The sequence below is a fragment of the Prionailurus bengalensis genome, chromosome D4 (assembly GCF_016509475.1).
Source record: "Prionailurus bengalensis isolate Pbe53 chromosome D4, Fcat_Pben_1.1_paternal_pri, whole genome shotgun sequence".
NCBI lineage: Eukaryota > Metazoa > Chordata > Mammalia > Carnivora > Felidae > Prionailurus > Prionailurus bengalensis.
Window position 1 is genome coordinate 62,340,740 of NC_057359.1, and position 13,900 is coordinate 62,354,639.

At 37.5% G+C, this 13,900-nt stretch overlaps 1 protein-coding gene across 1 annotated transcript in view; it reads right to left on the minus strand.

The window, feature by feature from the left end:
* Positions 1 to 13,900, minus strand: part of ERP44 (endoplasmic reticulum protein 44) — a 96,322-nt gene that overhangs the window by 45,801 nt on the left and 36,621 nt on the right. The window contains 3 exon segments of the mRNA XM_043567060.1: positions 6,399 to 6,514; positions 10,614 to 10,653; positions 12,596 to 12,668. Of these exon segments, the coding sequence (XP_043422995.1) occupies positions 6,399 to 6,514; positions 10,614 to 10,653; positions 12,596 to 12,668 (229 nt within the window).

The following is a 13,900-nucleotide window of genomic DNA, read 5'->3' on the forward strand; positions in this document are numbered from 1 at the left end:
ACCACATTTCTCTCTTGCTACACACATGCACTCATGCTTTTATGGCAAATGCTGACTCAAGTTCAGTGATTTTTAAGTCACTTGTCCATGTATGTATAACTTTTATAAGTGGTGGGCTTCTGGTATTAGAACACAGAGTTCTTGGGGCGCCTGGGTGGCGCAGTCGGTTAAGCGTCCGACTTCAGCCAGGTCATGATCTCGCGGCCCGTGAGTTAGAGCCCCGCGTCAGGCTCTGGGCTGATGGCTCAGAGCCTGGAGCCTGTTTCCGATTCTGTGTCTCCCTCTCTCTCTGCCCCTCCCCCGTTCATGCTCTGTCTCTCTCTGTCCCAAAAATAAATAAATGTTGAAAAAAAAAAAAATTAAAAAAAAAAAAAAAAAAAAAAAAGAACACAGAGTTCTTACCTTTTTTTTTTTTTTAAGTTTTATTTATTTATTTTGAGAGAGAGAGAGAAGGACCAGGGAAGGAGGGGAGAAGAGGAGAGAGAGGGAGGGGAAGAGAGAGACAGAGACAGAGAGAGAGAATCCCAAGCAGGCTCCACACTAGAGCCTGACACAGGGCTCAAACCCACGAACCATGAGATCATGACCTGAGCGGAAACCAAGAGTAGGATGCTTAACCGACTGAGCCACCCAGATGACCCCAGAGAATTCTTATCTTACTGGAGGGCTGGGCCCCACAGTATAAAACAATAATAACAGAAACAACAATACCACATATGATTAATTTCATTTTTGTTTCTACATTGACCCATTACAAAGAATTTAAACAGACTATAATTTGCTACAGACATTTTTAGTAATTTTTATATAGAAATTGGGTGAATTCTCAGCTTCGATGAGAAATCCAATTTAACTGACTTTATTTTGACCTCAGGATACTAGAGTTGCCTGGGACGCACTGTGTGCTCCTGGGCTCCGGTCTGGCCCTTCCACTTACTGTGGAACCCTCTGGCAAGTCGCTCAGCCCCTCCAAGTCTTCAGCGCCTTCATCTGTACAGTGATGGCACACTCCCGCTCTCTCAAAGTCTCACGTTCATTCCCACCTCAGAAACCTCACACCTGCTCCTCCTCCTGTCTGAAATACTCTTCTTCCCCTATTTCCCTTAAGAATTTCTACTCTTCCCTCAGGTCTTGTAGGTCTGTCTCAGAAAGCATTCGCATTACCTCACAGCATCCAACACCTCTCCTCAGAGCAGCTATCACAACGAGCAACTGTGTGTTTGCTACTCTTGCTTTCTGGGTAGATGTGGTTCATTGCTGTATCTCTAGAACCTACGCATGCCGCATGACAAAGGGTATGTATGTAAACATTTCTGCTGGGTGAAGGAATAACACTATCTGACTCAAGGGGCTGTGGGGAAGAGAACCGGAATAACGCATGTGAAAGCACACCTAAATCCAAGTAGACGCTACATCAACTGTTTTTTTCCGGCAATTTGACTAGAAACTTTTTACAGGAACTTTTCCAAGAAATAACACTCTTACTTCGGCTGGGAAGTCTGGGTGACACAGTGCATCAGAAGCAAGGCAGACAGACTAAAGTATCAGAGGGCAGGACAGAGTAGGCTGCCATGATGCCAGAAGGTGATTAATGAGAATGAGACATACGTGGGCGGGATGATAGCTGCATTCTGAGGTCACCTTCTGCCTTTGCTAAAAGCTTTCTAGAGATCTTCTGCCTCACAGAAATTAATCCTGAAGCAGCAAGTAGGTACACCTGGCTAGAAAGCATACTGGAAGGACATACAGACCACATAAAGTAAAACTGCTTTTAGTCACATACAATAATTGTCTAAATAGAAAATCCTACTGTATCTACATAAAACCCATTAGAACTATTAAGTACCAGTTTATAAGATCAATACACAAAAAATTAGTTGTATTTCTAGCAACAATCAGAAATTAAAATTTAAAAATCAATGCCATTTATAATAGCACCAAAAAATAAAGATATGTGAGACCTAAGAAAAAACACCAGACAAACCCAAATGAGGGATATTTTACAAAACAGCTAACCAATGCTCCTCAAAATTATCAACTGTCAAGAAGACCTGAGGTCTAAATGCAATATCCTTAATCTTGGAACAGAAAAAGAACATGAGTAAAACAACTGATAAAATCTGAATAAAGTCTATAGTTTACTGATGGTAATACACCAGTGTTAGTTTCTTACTTTTGACAAATGTAATCTTAATCTTAATGTAATATGTCAGCATTTGGGTAAACTGGGTAAGGACTATCAGGGAACTCTCTGTATTATCTTGGCAACTTTTCCCCCTCACTTTGGTTGGAAATTAACAAGCTGATTTTAAAAGTCATACAGAAATCCAAAGCAACTAAAATAGTAAAACCACTTTGAAAAAAAGTACAAAGTTGGAAGATTTATACACTACTGACTTCAAGACTTATTATAAAACTACAGTAATCTAGAAAGTGTGGTACCGGCATAAGCATAGACAAATAAATCATAGACAAACACCTCAACAGTACAGAACTGACAAATGAGAAGCAGATCCACACATATATGGTCCGTTGATTTTGGCAAAGATGCAAAGTCAATGAAGAAAGGACAGTCCTTTCATCAAATAATATCACAACAGCTTGATAACTCTAGGCAAAAAAATGAACTCTAACCCACACATGGTGCCACATGTAAAAATTATCTCCAAATTTGGATCACAGAGCTAAAAGGAAATGTATGATCTATGGATCATAGAGCTAAATGTAAAACTTCATGCTATGAAATTTATGAAAGAAAACATACCAGAAAATCTTTGTTATCCTGGGTGAGACAAAGACTTCTTAGATACAGCTTCAAAAGCATAATCCATTTTTAAAATGGATAAATTGGAGTTCATCAAATTAAGAATTTGATGAACCCAGGGGCACCTGGGTGGCTCAGTCAGTTAAGCATCCAACTCTTGATTTCGACTCAGATCATGATCTCACAGTTTGTGAGTTCGAGCCCTGCATCAGGCTCTGCACAGACATCACAGAGTCTGCTTGGGATTCTCTCTCCCTCCCTCTCTCTTTGTTCCTCCCCACTTGTGCTCTCTCAAAATAAATAAACAAACTTAAAAAAAAAAAAAAGAATATATACCCTTCAAAAGATACTCTCAAACATTATTGGAGGTCTCACACTTCCTGATTTCAAAACTTATTATAAAGCTACAGTCATCAAAAAAGTGTGGTACTGGTATAGAGATAGATATATAGACAGATGGAACAGAGAGCCCAGAAACAGACCCTCACACATACAGTCAAATGTTTTTTGATGAAGGGTACCACATCATTCAGTGGGGAAAGGACAGGGTCATCAACAAATGGTGTTAGGAAACTGGATGTCCACATGCAAAAAAATGAAATTGGATCCCTACCTTACACTCTATACAAAAATTAACTCAAAACTGATAAAGGCCTAATCACACAATCTATACTGTAATACTCTTGGAAATAAATGTAGAAGAGTTCCAGAACACTGGGTTTGCAATGATTTCTTAGCTATTGCCCCAAAAGCCCAGGCAACAAATGTAAAAACAGATAAATTTGACATCAAAATCTGTAACTTCCAGGGGCGCCTGGGTGGCTCAGCTGGTTAAGTGTCTGACTTTAGCTCAGGTCGTGATCTCATAGTTTGTGGGTTCGAGCCCCACATCGGGCTCTGTGCTGACAGATCAGAGCCTGAAGCCTGCTTCGGATTCTGTGTCTCCCTCTCTCTCTGCCCCTCCCCTGCTCATGCTCTCTCTCTCAAAAAAAAAATAAACATGAAAAAATAATAACAGTAATAAAAATGAATGATAAATGCAACAATCTCAAAATAACCAGGCTGAGTAAAACAACAACAACACACACATTCAAACACATACACACACACAATACGATGTATGATCCCACTTATACATAATCCAGAAAACGCAAACTAATCTCTTATTAACAAAAGCAGTTCCATGGTCCCCTGAGATTGATGGGGGAAGAAAGGCACCACAAAAGGAAACAAAAAAAATTTGGGGAATGACAGATATGCTGATATTTTGATTGGGGTGACGGTTTCATAGGTGTATGCATGTGTCAAAACATTAAATTTTATAATTTAAACTTGTGCAGTTTATTTTACCTTAATTATAGCTGAATAAATCTCTTAAAAACAAAACCAATCCTACCAAAGAACAATCTACCTAACAGACATTTCTCCCGAGACCACAGGATTCTTAAGGTCCTTCCAGTTCAGAAACTCTACGTTATAGCTGGCGCATGAGAAGTGACCCAGGGCACAGTCTGTCTTATAATCTCTAAAGAGAAAGTGGAAAATGTGAATAAATCATCAATAAGGATTTCATAACATCACTTTTAAAAAGTGAAGAATTGCACAGAAAAAATAAAATATTTAGAGAGAATACACAATGTCTCAGATATAACTTTCATTGGTAAAAAATTGACTTTGTAGCTCTATCTGGTAGATCAAAAAGCATCTGAATTATGGCTGTTTACTCCCATAAAAAGAGAGCCTGATCAATAGTAGTAATGTCAGGTTTATCTCAAAAGTAAGTTAATCTTAGTTTAAAAAACAGAATAAATAATATTTATGGTTCAACAACAGTTCATTTTTCTTCCCAATGACTTTAAGTTTAAAAACACAAGTTCAGATTTTATGGTCCAAATTCAGTGAAAGTAGGAACTACTGTCTGTACTGTAATGTCTAAATAAATACATAAAAAAATAGAAAGATTTAAAATGAGAACCCATACCAAAAACATCATATCTGTCAGCAAAAAGTAGGAGGAAAGATCCAGAAAGCAGTGTGAAAATGCAGTCCACACCTGTACTGACAATCTTTTACTGCTCCCTTCATCCTATTTAGTTATGAATCTCAAAAGACAGATATTTGGGGTATGGTTTATAAAATACTGAAATACTTTGCCGTTAGCCATTTCTCCACCAGTAAATCCCCAAAGTGTTTGTTAAACTGAATAGAAAGACGCTAATAAAGCTAACAGGTCTGTAAAAGTATTTGGTCAGATCTGGATTCTAAATCTGGCCTGACTAGACATTAAGCTCTATGATACTGAGAAAGTCACTTGACTTCCATTTCCTCATCAGTAAAATGAAAAGTTAGTGTACACACACACACAAAAATTCTAATTGTCAGGCTAAGAGCAAATGACAGGAAATTTGCAGAATGGAGCGTTCTGTACTCAGACCAACTTGCCAGTAACACGAGGCAACGAGCTTTTTTTTTTTTTTTTTAATGTGTCATGTATTTTTGAGAGAGCGCAATTGGGAGAGGGGCAGAGACAGGGGCAGAGGATCTGAAGCGAGCTCTGGGCTGACAGCATCAAGTTCAATGTGGGGCCTGAACTCATGAACTGTGAGATCATGACATGAGCCAAAGTCAGGCGCTTAACTGTCAGCAGAGTCTGCTTGGGATTCTGTGTCTCCCTCTCTCTCTGCAACCCCCCCCCCCCGCCCCGCTTACACGCTCTTTCTTTCTTTCTTTCTTTCTTTCTTTCTTTCTTTCTTTCTTTCTCTCTCTCTCTCTCTCTCTCTCCCTCCCTCCCATTAAAAAAAAAAAAGCATGAAAAGAAAAAGTTCCTGCCTTTGAAGAACGGACGCTGCAATGGTTGAGACAACTAAGACAGAATGAACCAGAGCTACAAACACAGTGAGTCTAGTACTATGAGAGAGGAGAACTTCACACCTGCTGGACACACTAAAGAGGGAACACCACTGCAGGCTCACTAGTTCAAGTTAGCAAGGCTGGTCGTGTACACAGAAAACCAAGAAGCTTTTACAGAGAAAGCTCTGCTGGGAGAAGTGAAATGCAAGACGCTGGACTGTAAGTGAGTCTAACCTAAGTTTCTCAACACTTTCAATATTTATAATCCATAACTACAGTTAATTACACCTCAAAGACAGTCTCAGCCAATTTTAGTGGAACCTTTTAAGTAACAAAAACACACAAAAATCTGAGAGTTTTATTTGCAATGACTACAAATGGTATTTTTGTAGGTTCTAAAACTAACAGAAATCCATTTTTTCCTAAAACTTTATTTCAATTTTGTTTATTAATTATTTTGGTATTCACTTTGGCAGAACACATTGCTGGTTATAACTTACTATCTATATGCTTATTCTACTATATTTTAATTAAAAAATTAATTACTTCTCAGGCAAAATACAAACTAGTATTGTAAGTACATAAAGATTAAATATTAACATTTAACCAAAGTTACTAGAACCTTCCATCTAAAGTAGAACATTTTTTTTGAGCATTAAAAAAGGAGAGAGAGAGAGAGAGAGAGAGAGAGAGTGTGTGTGTGTGTGTGTGTGTGTGTGTGTGTGTGTGTGTGTAGAAAAGGGAATGAGACGATTTGTTCCAGAATTCCTATTGAGGTACTTACAGTGCTGATCACAATCAACTCTGGCAAACACTACTTGATTTTCATTTGGATATTCTTCCTTAATGACATTAGAAGCTTCCTCAAAAATTGGATGCAACATTTGGCTGAAACGACACCTATGCACAAAGAAGGACACCAATTAAAACTGAAAAGCAGAAGCAATAAAATCTTATTTCAGTTATCATCTATTGTTATTTAGTGTATGTACAATAAACAGCTTTTGAGACAATCACATAGTTAATTTAGTCATGGACCTGAATGTCATTCATTAAAGATGAAGGCAAGTTTGAACTCAAAGCCTATTCCAATTTAAAGATTTTGGTGTTCTGCAGCTTAAGAAGCTATGTGCTATAATGAAGCACACAGCTAAGGATCTCTCAAAGAGGCCAGAAACAAGTCTGATATAAGCCCTCTAAGATGTATCCACTTGGACTTAATAACTATTAAGACTTGGGCATTTAGAGAAGAAATTCGCTTTCTCTAAATAATGAACATATTTTGAGACTACTATACAAAATCCTTAAGATGGTAAGTTTATTTCAAATACTAGACTGATTCGCTTGACTAGGTCAATCAAATCTCATATGCAAGTCAGCATACTAGATACACAAGTGGCATGAAAAGGATATATAGTGTATATTAAATTCTTGACCCTCAAAATTAACCCCTGGTTAAAATAGGCTTTCATGTCTATAAACAAATATATTAAGTTCAGGAGCAAAAGTGCTAAATTCCTAAACAAGATTTCTTATTCATGTTTCCTTTGTCGTTTGTTTTGTTCTTACTTTTACAAAGGGACACAAACCCTACAGTATTTCAGAAACTTGTTTCTTCTAATTCTGACTGTCCCTTAATCAGGCCAACTACTTCACAAACATGCTATAGGTTATTAAAGGGACCTGATAAGAAAGAGAAGAAGAATCAAAATGAGCACACAGCCAGATGGGTTAGAATAGTTATTCTTGTATGAAAAAGGTGTTAAGTGTTCGTTAACAAAAAAAAAACAAAAAACAAAAAAACTATAACTGCTATTACTATTGCTTCCAGAGCCCTTTTCCACTAAGAGATTTACTTAAATGAAGCCTGTGAACTCTTTAATCCACATGATTAGGTCATACATATGAACTACAATTCAATGCAAGTCTGGTAAAGCCTGTAAAAGGATGCAAATTCTTATACTCCTCCCTATTTCTTTCTGTAGATACCTCCTCTGGCCCACTCACCTGACTTCCTAAGGAGATGTCCTAGAATATAGCAAGGAGACACAATCTGTATCTTCAATCTCTTGCTTTCAAGTGGCTCTTTCCTCTTTTAGCATTCTTAAATCTCTCCCATCTGGGATAGGTGGGTGGGGTCTGTGGACATCAGGGACCGTGTCTTATTTGACTATGTATTCTAGTAAGCATTTCAATATGTCTGTTAAATGATTAAATTGATAGAATGGAGGAACTGGAAAGGCTAGGTCCACAAGTTTGTAGTTTCTTATAGTTTGCTGAAAATATGGTGCTGGAGGGCAGGGGAGGCAAAGGCTAATAGATGGTTTCTTGAACAATTAGGATATGGCCTAGTAAACAATTACTGGACAGGCTCCTGGCTTAAGGGCAAGGAAAAGACATACATTAGGGGCTCCTTCTTTCCAGACTGTCCAGTTTGCTGCCCAGTAAGCATTTAAGCACAGGTTCATGCTTAAAACAGGATCAATTTTAATACCAGAAGGTGGAAGGGAAGGATGAAATAAAAGTCAATCAACAATATTATACCTTCATCCACATGTATCCAATTCACATGGAAAGTTACATTTATAAAAGTAACATAACAAAAGCAACAGATCTATTACAAAGGCCTTAGGGGTCATCTGAATCCAATCTTCAATCTAGTGCTTGAATCAACCCTTTACAAATCAACCGAATGGGTAAGAGTCCTTGCAGGGACAATTTGGGGGTACTTACTAGTATGACCTAGTAGGGGGAAAAATAAGCTTTGGAGTCAGACATACCTGAGTTTAAATCCCAGTTCCACCACTTACTAGCCGTATGACCTTTCTCAATTTCCTCAACCTAAAATGGAAATTATAATACCTACCTGCAAGGTAGTTCTTAGCATTAAAAACAATGTATATAAAAAGACTGGCACAAAACAGCATTATCAGGGACCTACTATGGTTCATTACCCTCCGAGGCATATCCATATTTTTAGGCAGCTCTATTAGAGAATTCTTCCTTAAACTGTGCCACATTAATAACTTCCAGACAGAACTCAGAATGGAGCCCGTGAGACCACATAATATAAATCTATGTCCTGTGGCCAATTGCCTAAGTTTTTTTCAATTGAATAAAGAGTACTAATTCATGAACAACTCAAGGTATTCTTTGGGTAATATGTTTTCCCAAATAACTACAATTAGCCCACATTTCCAATTCAGTTTCTAGGACAAGGTCAATGGCACGTTTTATTTCCCTTTCTTACAACACACAAAATACCTCAAATAAGAGAACTGCGTTCCAGTTTTAACTCTGCCACAACTCTGTCAGGTAACCCTGGGAAGACACTTTGATCCTCTGGGTCTCAGTTTCATTGCTAAAGTGGATTGGACTAGATAATCGTATACCAAATTTTACAGCTATTGCTACATGTGGACAATCCTAATTTACCTTGGAAAATGCTACCTTGGTTATGCATTTTATAAATGGCATTTTCTCTGTATATCTTCAACATTTTACTGAAGTTCTTTAAATAACTACACTATATGTTATTCACTCAGTAAATATCTATTATGTACTTATTATCTGCCAAGTATTATGCAAAGAGCCTGGGGACGAATACTGAGAAAAGACAGATACAGTAACTTAAAGCTAAGGCTGCAGTAGGTGCCACCAAATAAACTACAGCATACAAGTGTTCCCAATGAGGTGAGCATGTAGTATTATGGAAAGATAATAAAAAAGGGTTGGGATAAGGGTAGGAATATTGATCTAGGAAGGTGACCTGGAGAAAGTGGCATTTAATTTAAGACTCGAAAGATAATACTTAAATTAAATGAGAGAAGAGTGACCCATCTAGGCAGAAAAAATACCATGACTAAAGGTCCAGTGACTAAAGAATATGGAATATTACAGAAACGCAAAGACGTTCAGTATAACGGGTACAGAATGTGGGAGCAGAGAGAGGCAAGATATACAGATGTAGAGGTAGGAAGGGAGCAGGTCATTGGGGGCTTTCTAGGTCAAGGTAAAGGACTTTAGACCTAGAGTTAATGGAACATCATTTACGGGTTTTAAGATGAAGTGTAACCTTATTCAGTGTGTACTTTAGGAAAGACCACTCTGGCTTACTTTTTAGAGAACAGAATGGACACACGTAGGACCTGAGGCACAGAAAACAAATTAGGAGACTGTCACAGGAATCTGGGTAAACTGGACTGTGGCCTTAAGTAGGGCAGTGGCAACCAGTAGGCAGTAATAAGCGTAAAAGGGTCAAATAAAATACAGATGGTCTAGGAATAAAGATTATGTGAGTGTTTCAAACCTCTCTGGCTCAAGCTCCCCGCTTGACATATTCTTTAACATCTACTACATAGTATGCCCTGGTTTTAAATGCCACGAATGCTGAGTAAGACATTATTTCCATCCTCGATGTTTCTTCCTGGCGCACAAATATAAAAAACAAAATAATGTAGTAAGAAAAAAAAAAGTGGTGTCCAGTACTACATAAACACAAAAGACAAGAATCTGATTTAGACAGGGGGCGGAATAAAGGCTTCATAGAAGTAGTAGACGATACATGTTTAAAAAGTGTCAACATGATTTTTCCTTCTAAACTTGCCACACCCACACCCTCACCTCCAAACACCGCCCTACAGGAAAAATACAGAACTGCAGTACTGTGTGTGTTGGGGGGGCGGGGTGTGAAAGAGAGAAAGAGAGAAAAGGAGGGAGGGATTTGAGTTTTTGCTACTACTTTTAAGATGTGGGATAATGGAATCAGATATATTTTTCTCTTAAAATACAAACGATCAGCAAATTAAGCTGTTCCCTTTGTGAATGAACCTTAATTGACTTTGTGTATGCAATACTATCTCACATATGAAAAAGGCTTCCCCACTCACCCCTTTCTAGCAAAAAAAATACACCCGTAGCAAGATGAAAGAAAAAAACTAAAAGATGCAACTTCATTACCCCTCCCCCCGCAAAAAACAAAAATAAGATTATTACTTACCAGTCAGCATAAAAATTTACTAAAGCAACATCAGCATTGTCTGAAATTGAAAAACAAAACCAAACAACCTAAGTTAATTATGTCTTTGTAACTGACATAATCCAAGATTTGGTTTTCCTCATGGTCTTCTTCCCATTTATGTAAAGGCCCACTAAAAATACACAATAACAATTAAGAAACCCGCACACAGGGTCATGGATAGGTTACATAATTTGTGGGAATCCCTGATCCTTTTCTCTATATTCTCCATCTTTATACCTTCACTGAATGAATATAAAGCAAAAGAAGAATCAAACCCAGATCAGGCAAGTAAGCCACTAACTCATTAAAAGTTGAAATGGAGGGGCACCTGGGTGACTCAGTCAGTTAAGTGGCCAACTTCGGCTCAGGTCATGATCTCACAGTTCGTGGGTTCAAGCCCCACATCGGGTTCTGTACTGACAGCTCAGAACTTGGAGCCTGCTTCGGATTCTGTATCCCCCTCTCTCTCTGCCCCTCCCCCACTTGTGCTCTGTCTCTGTCTCTTCATCTGTCTCTCTCTCTCCCTCCCTCCCTCTCAAAAATAAATAAACATTTTAAAAAGTGAAGTGGAATGATCTGGGCTTTAACAATCTAGTTTTTGATCTCCCATATACATGAATAAACCAAGAAGTGACTCTGCAAGAAAATTCTATTTCACAGAAAAGACCTGTGTAACTAAGCTATGTGTAAAGAAAGCTCTTATACAGCTCAGATGTCCCACCTAGTTGCAACACGAAATCTACAACCAATAAAGTTGCAAAACATGTACATGTTCTATTTCCAATCCATTTAACAGCTCTTCTCTGTTGCCAAAATAACTTAGTATCATCTGCATATGAGGATGGGAAGACAGGAGACTAAACGTACTACAGAGAAACTTAGATAAATTCACTGACTCACAAAAATAAAAGTTATTCTAGAATTTGAAAAATGAAAGGAGAATTTTTTGTAAGTTTCAATTCTCTTCTTCCTTTTTTACCTTCAAAGCACTTTTTATCCACTTGCTTCTTCATCTAAAGCAGTGGTTCACAAACTGCACTCCCTGGACCAGAAGCACCTGCAGCATGTAGAAACTTACAGAAATGCAAATTCTCAGGTGGGGTCTAGCAGTTTCTATTAGAAACTTGGAGCCAGGCCTAGCAGTCCGGATATTATTAAGTCCTCCAGGTAACTCATGCATGCTAAAGGTTACAGACCAATGCTCTAAAGAGATCCCACAGTGTAGGAATAGACATTTTAGCATTTAAAACCAGTTCCAGGAACACAAAACAGCATATGAGGCTCAAGAATAACTCTTTTCACTTTTATTATTTTTGGTTTTGTTCTGCTTAAAACAGTGGAGGGCTTTTGAAAAGAAGAAGGTAGAAATCATTTATGCATTGTACATTTTCTTAAATCTCCTAAATTGTGATTTTTCCATCAACCATGTGTTCACCTTCCCTCTACTACTTTTAAAAACAGAAATCTTTTCCCTGCAAGTTAATTGTATCCACAATCACACTGTCAGCAAACAAGCAGTCAGTAAAACACTTAACTTAATTGGAGCAATGACAATAAAAGATATCAGAGTCAGTGAATTAGTCAAAAGTTAAAAAAGACAAAAGATGTCTAGACTGTGTCCTAAGACCACAAACTTTTAGTACTGCACAGTGGAGACTCCTGGCCTCTGATCTAAGTAGGCTCTAGCAAAATACAAATTGTTAAGGTGGCATTTATGACAAGACAAAGAAATAAAATGATATTAAAGTTTATTTGTAACACATAAAGGAGACATACACATTTTAAGAAATTTTACTGAAAATCAAAACCAAAAGTGTTTTGTTAATTCAGTAAACCATGGAAATAATCATAATGCCAGCTCCTCAAACTGTTCTAGTAATTGGGATTTAACTTTGTTTTTGTATATAAACTAACTCTTTATAAAGAAGAAAAGTGTACTTTAAAAATATCAAGGTACTTACTTAAAATGTCATCTATATTTTCTGTATCAAGACTTGTTATTTCAGTTGTTACAGGAGTAAAAACCCAAGTTACCTGGAAATTTTAAAAATGTGAAATTAATAAATGTTTCCACAAAAGGTAAATATTGCAGAAAGTCTAATAAAAAGAAAATTTATGCATAAAGTTGGTTCCACTTGTTATTTACAAAATCATCGATCAATTGGTTTTAATTTTTATTATCTTTATTTTTATTTTAACCCTTCACTAGATCAGTGAAACAGGGGAAATACTAACTTCTTAAGCCTAGAAACTGATCAAATAAATAAGACTTCCTATATATCCAAAAACACAAAAGCAATTGTTTCTAAACAATTGAGAAATTAAGAATTTTTTCACTCTCTTAAATTAATATTTCAAGAACTTTACGGAGCAACAAGAAAAAAATGTACTGGCTTACTATCAATTTTGAAAGAATACAAACTAAAGCGAAGTTTGCTGACTCTATCCCTACCATGTTTCTAAGATAAAACAAAATGATAAAGATAAGAATTCAAGAAAGACTTTTAAGTTGTGAACCAGAAGCCTTTCTTGCCTCATCTCACATACTGGTGATAACAATGTGTCAAGGGACAGGCTATTAAAAGAGAGTAAGAATTTTCTGCTTCCAAACCATTAAACCAAATTTCAAGTTTATCAAAGACAGTATTAGCTTGCCATCTGCAAAATAAATACAAGATTCGACTTTAAACTAGCAACTGTTCACTTAGTTTAAAAGGCAGTATTGGGGCGCCTGGGTGGCGCAGTCGGTTAAACGTCCGACTTCAGCCAGGTCACGATCTCGCGGTCCGTGAGTTCGAGCCCCGTGTCGGGCTCTGGGCTGATGGCTCAGAGCCTGGAGCCTGCTTCCGATTCTGTGTCTCCCTCTCTGTCTGCCCCTCCCCCGTTCATGCTCTGTCTCTCTCTGTCCCAAAAATAAATAAACTTTGAAAAAAAAAATTAAAAAAAATAAATAAATAAAAGGCAGTACACTTAGTGTATTTTATTTTTAGGTTCCATCTTTAATACACCTTGTGTTTAAGGAAATCCATTCACTGAACCACAGCTATTGAATGACAACTAATGTCAGGGGTCCTGGTAAGGCACTGATGGCTACTCCCCTGCCCACCCGTTTCACAGACGCTGTAGTAATCCCTACAGTTACCACTCGAAAAATTTCTACTTCACCAACAATTCAATTTCTGAATGGTACAAAGAGCCATGTTGATGCTGATATGCAAACAAGCCCAGCTAATTATTTGAAATATCTCTATACATTCATTATTTTC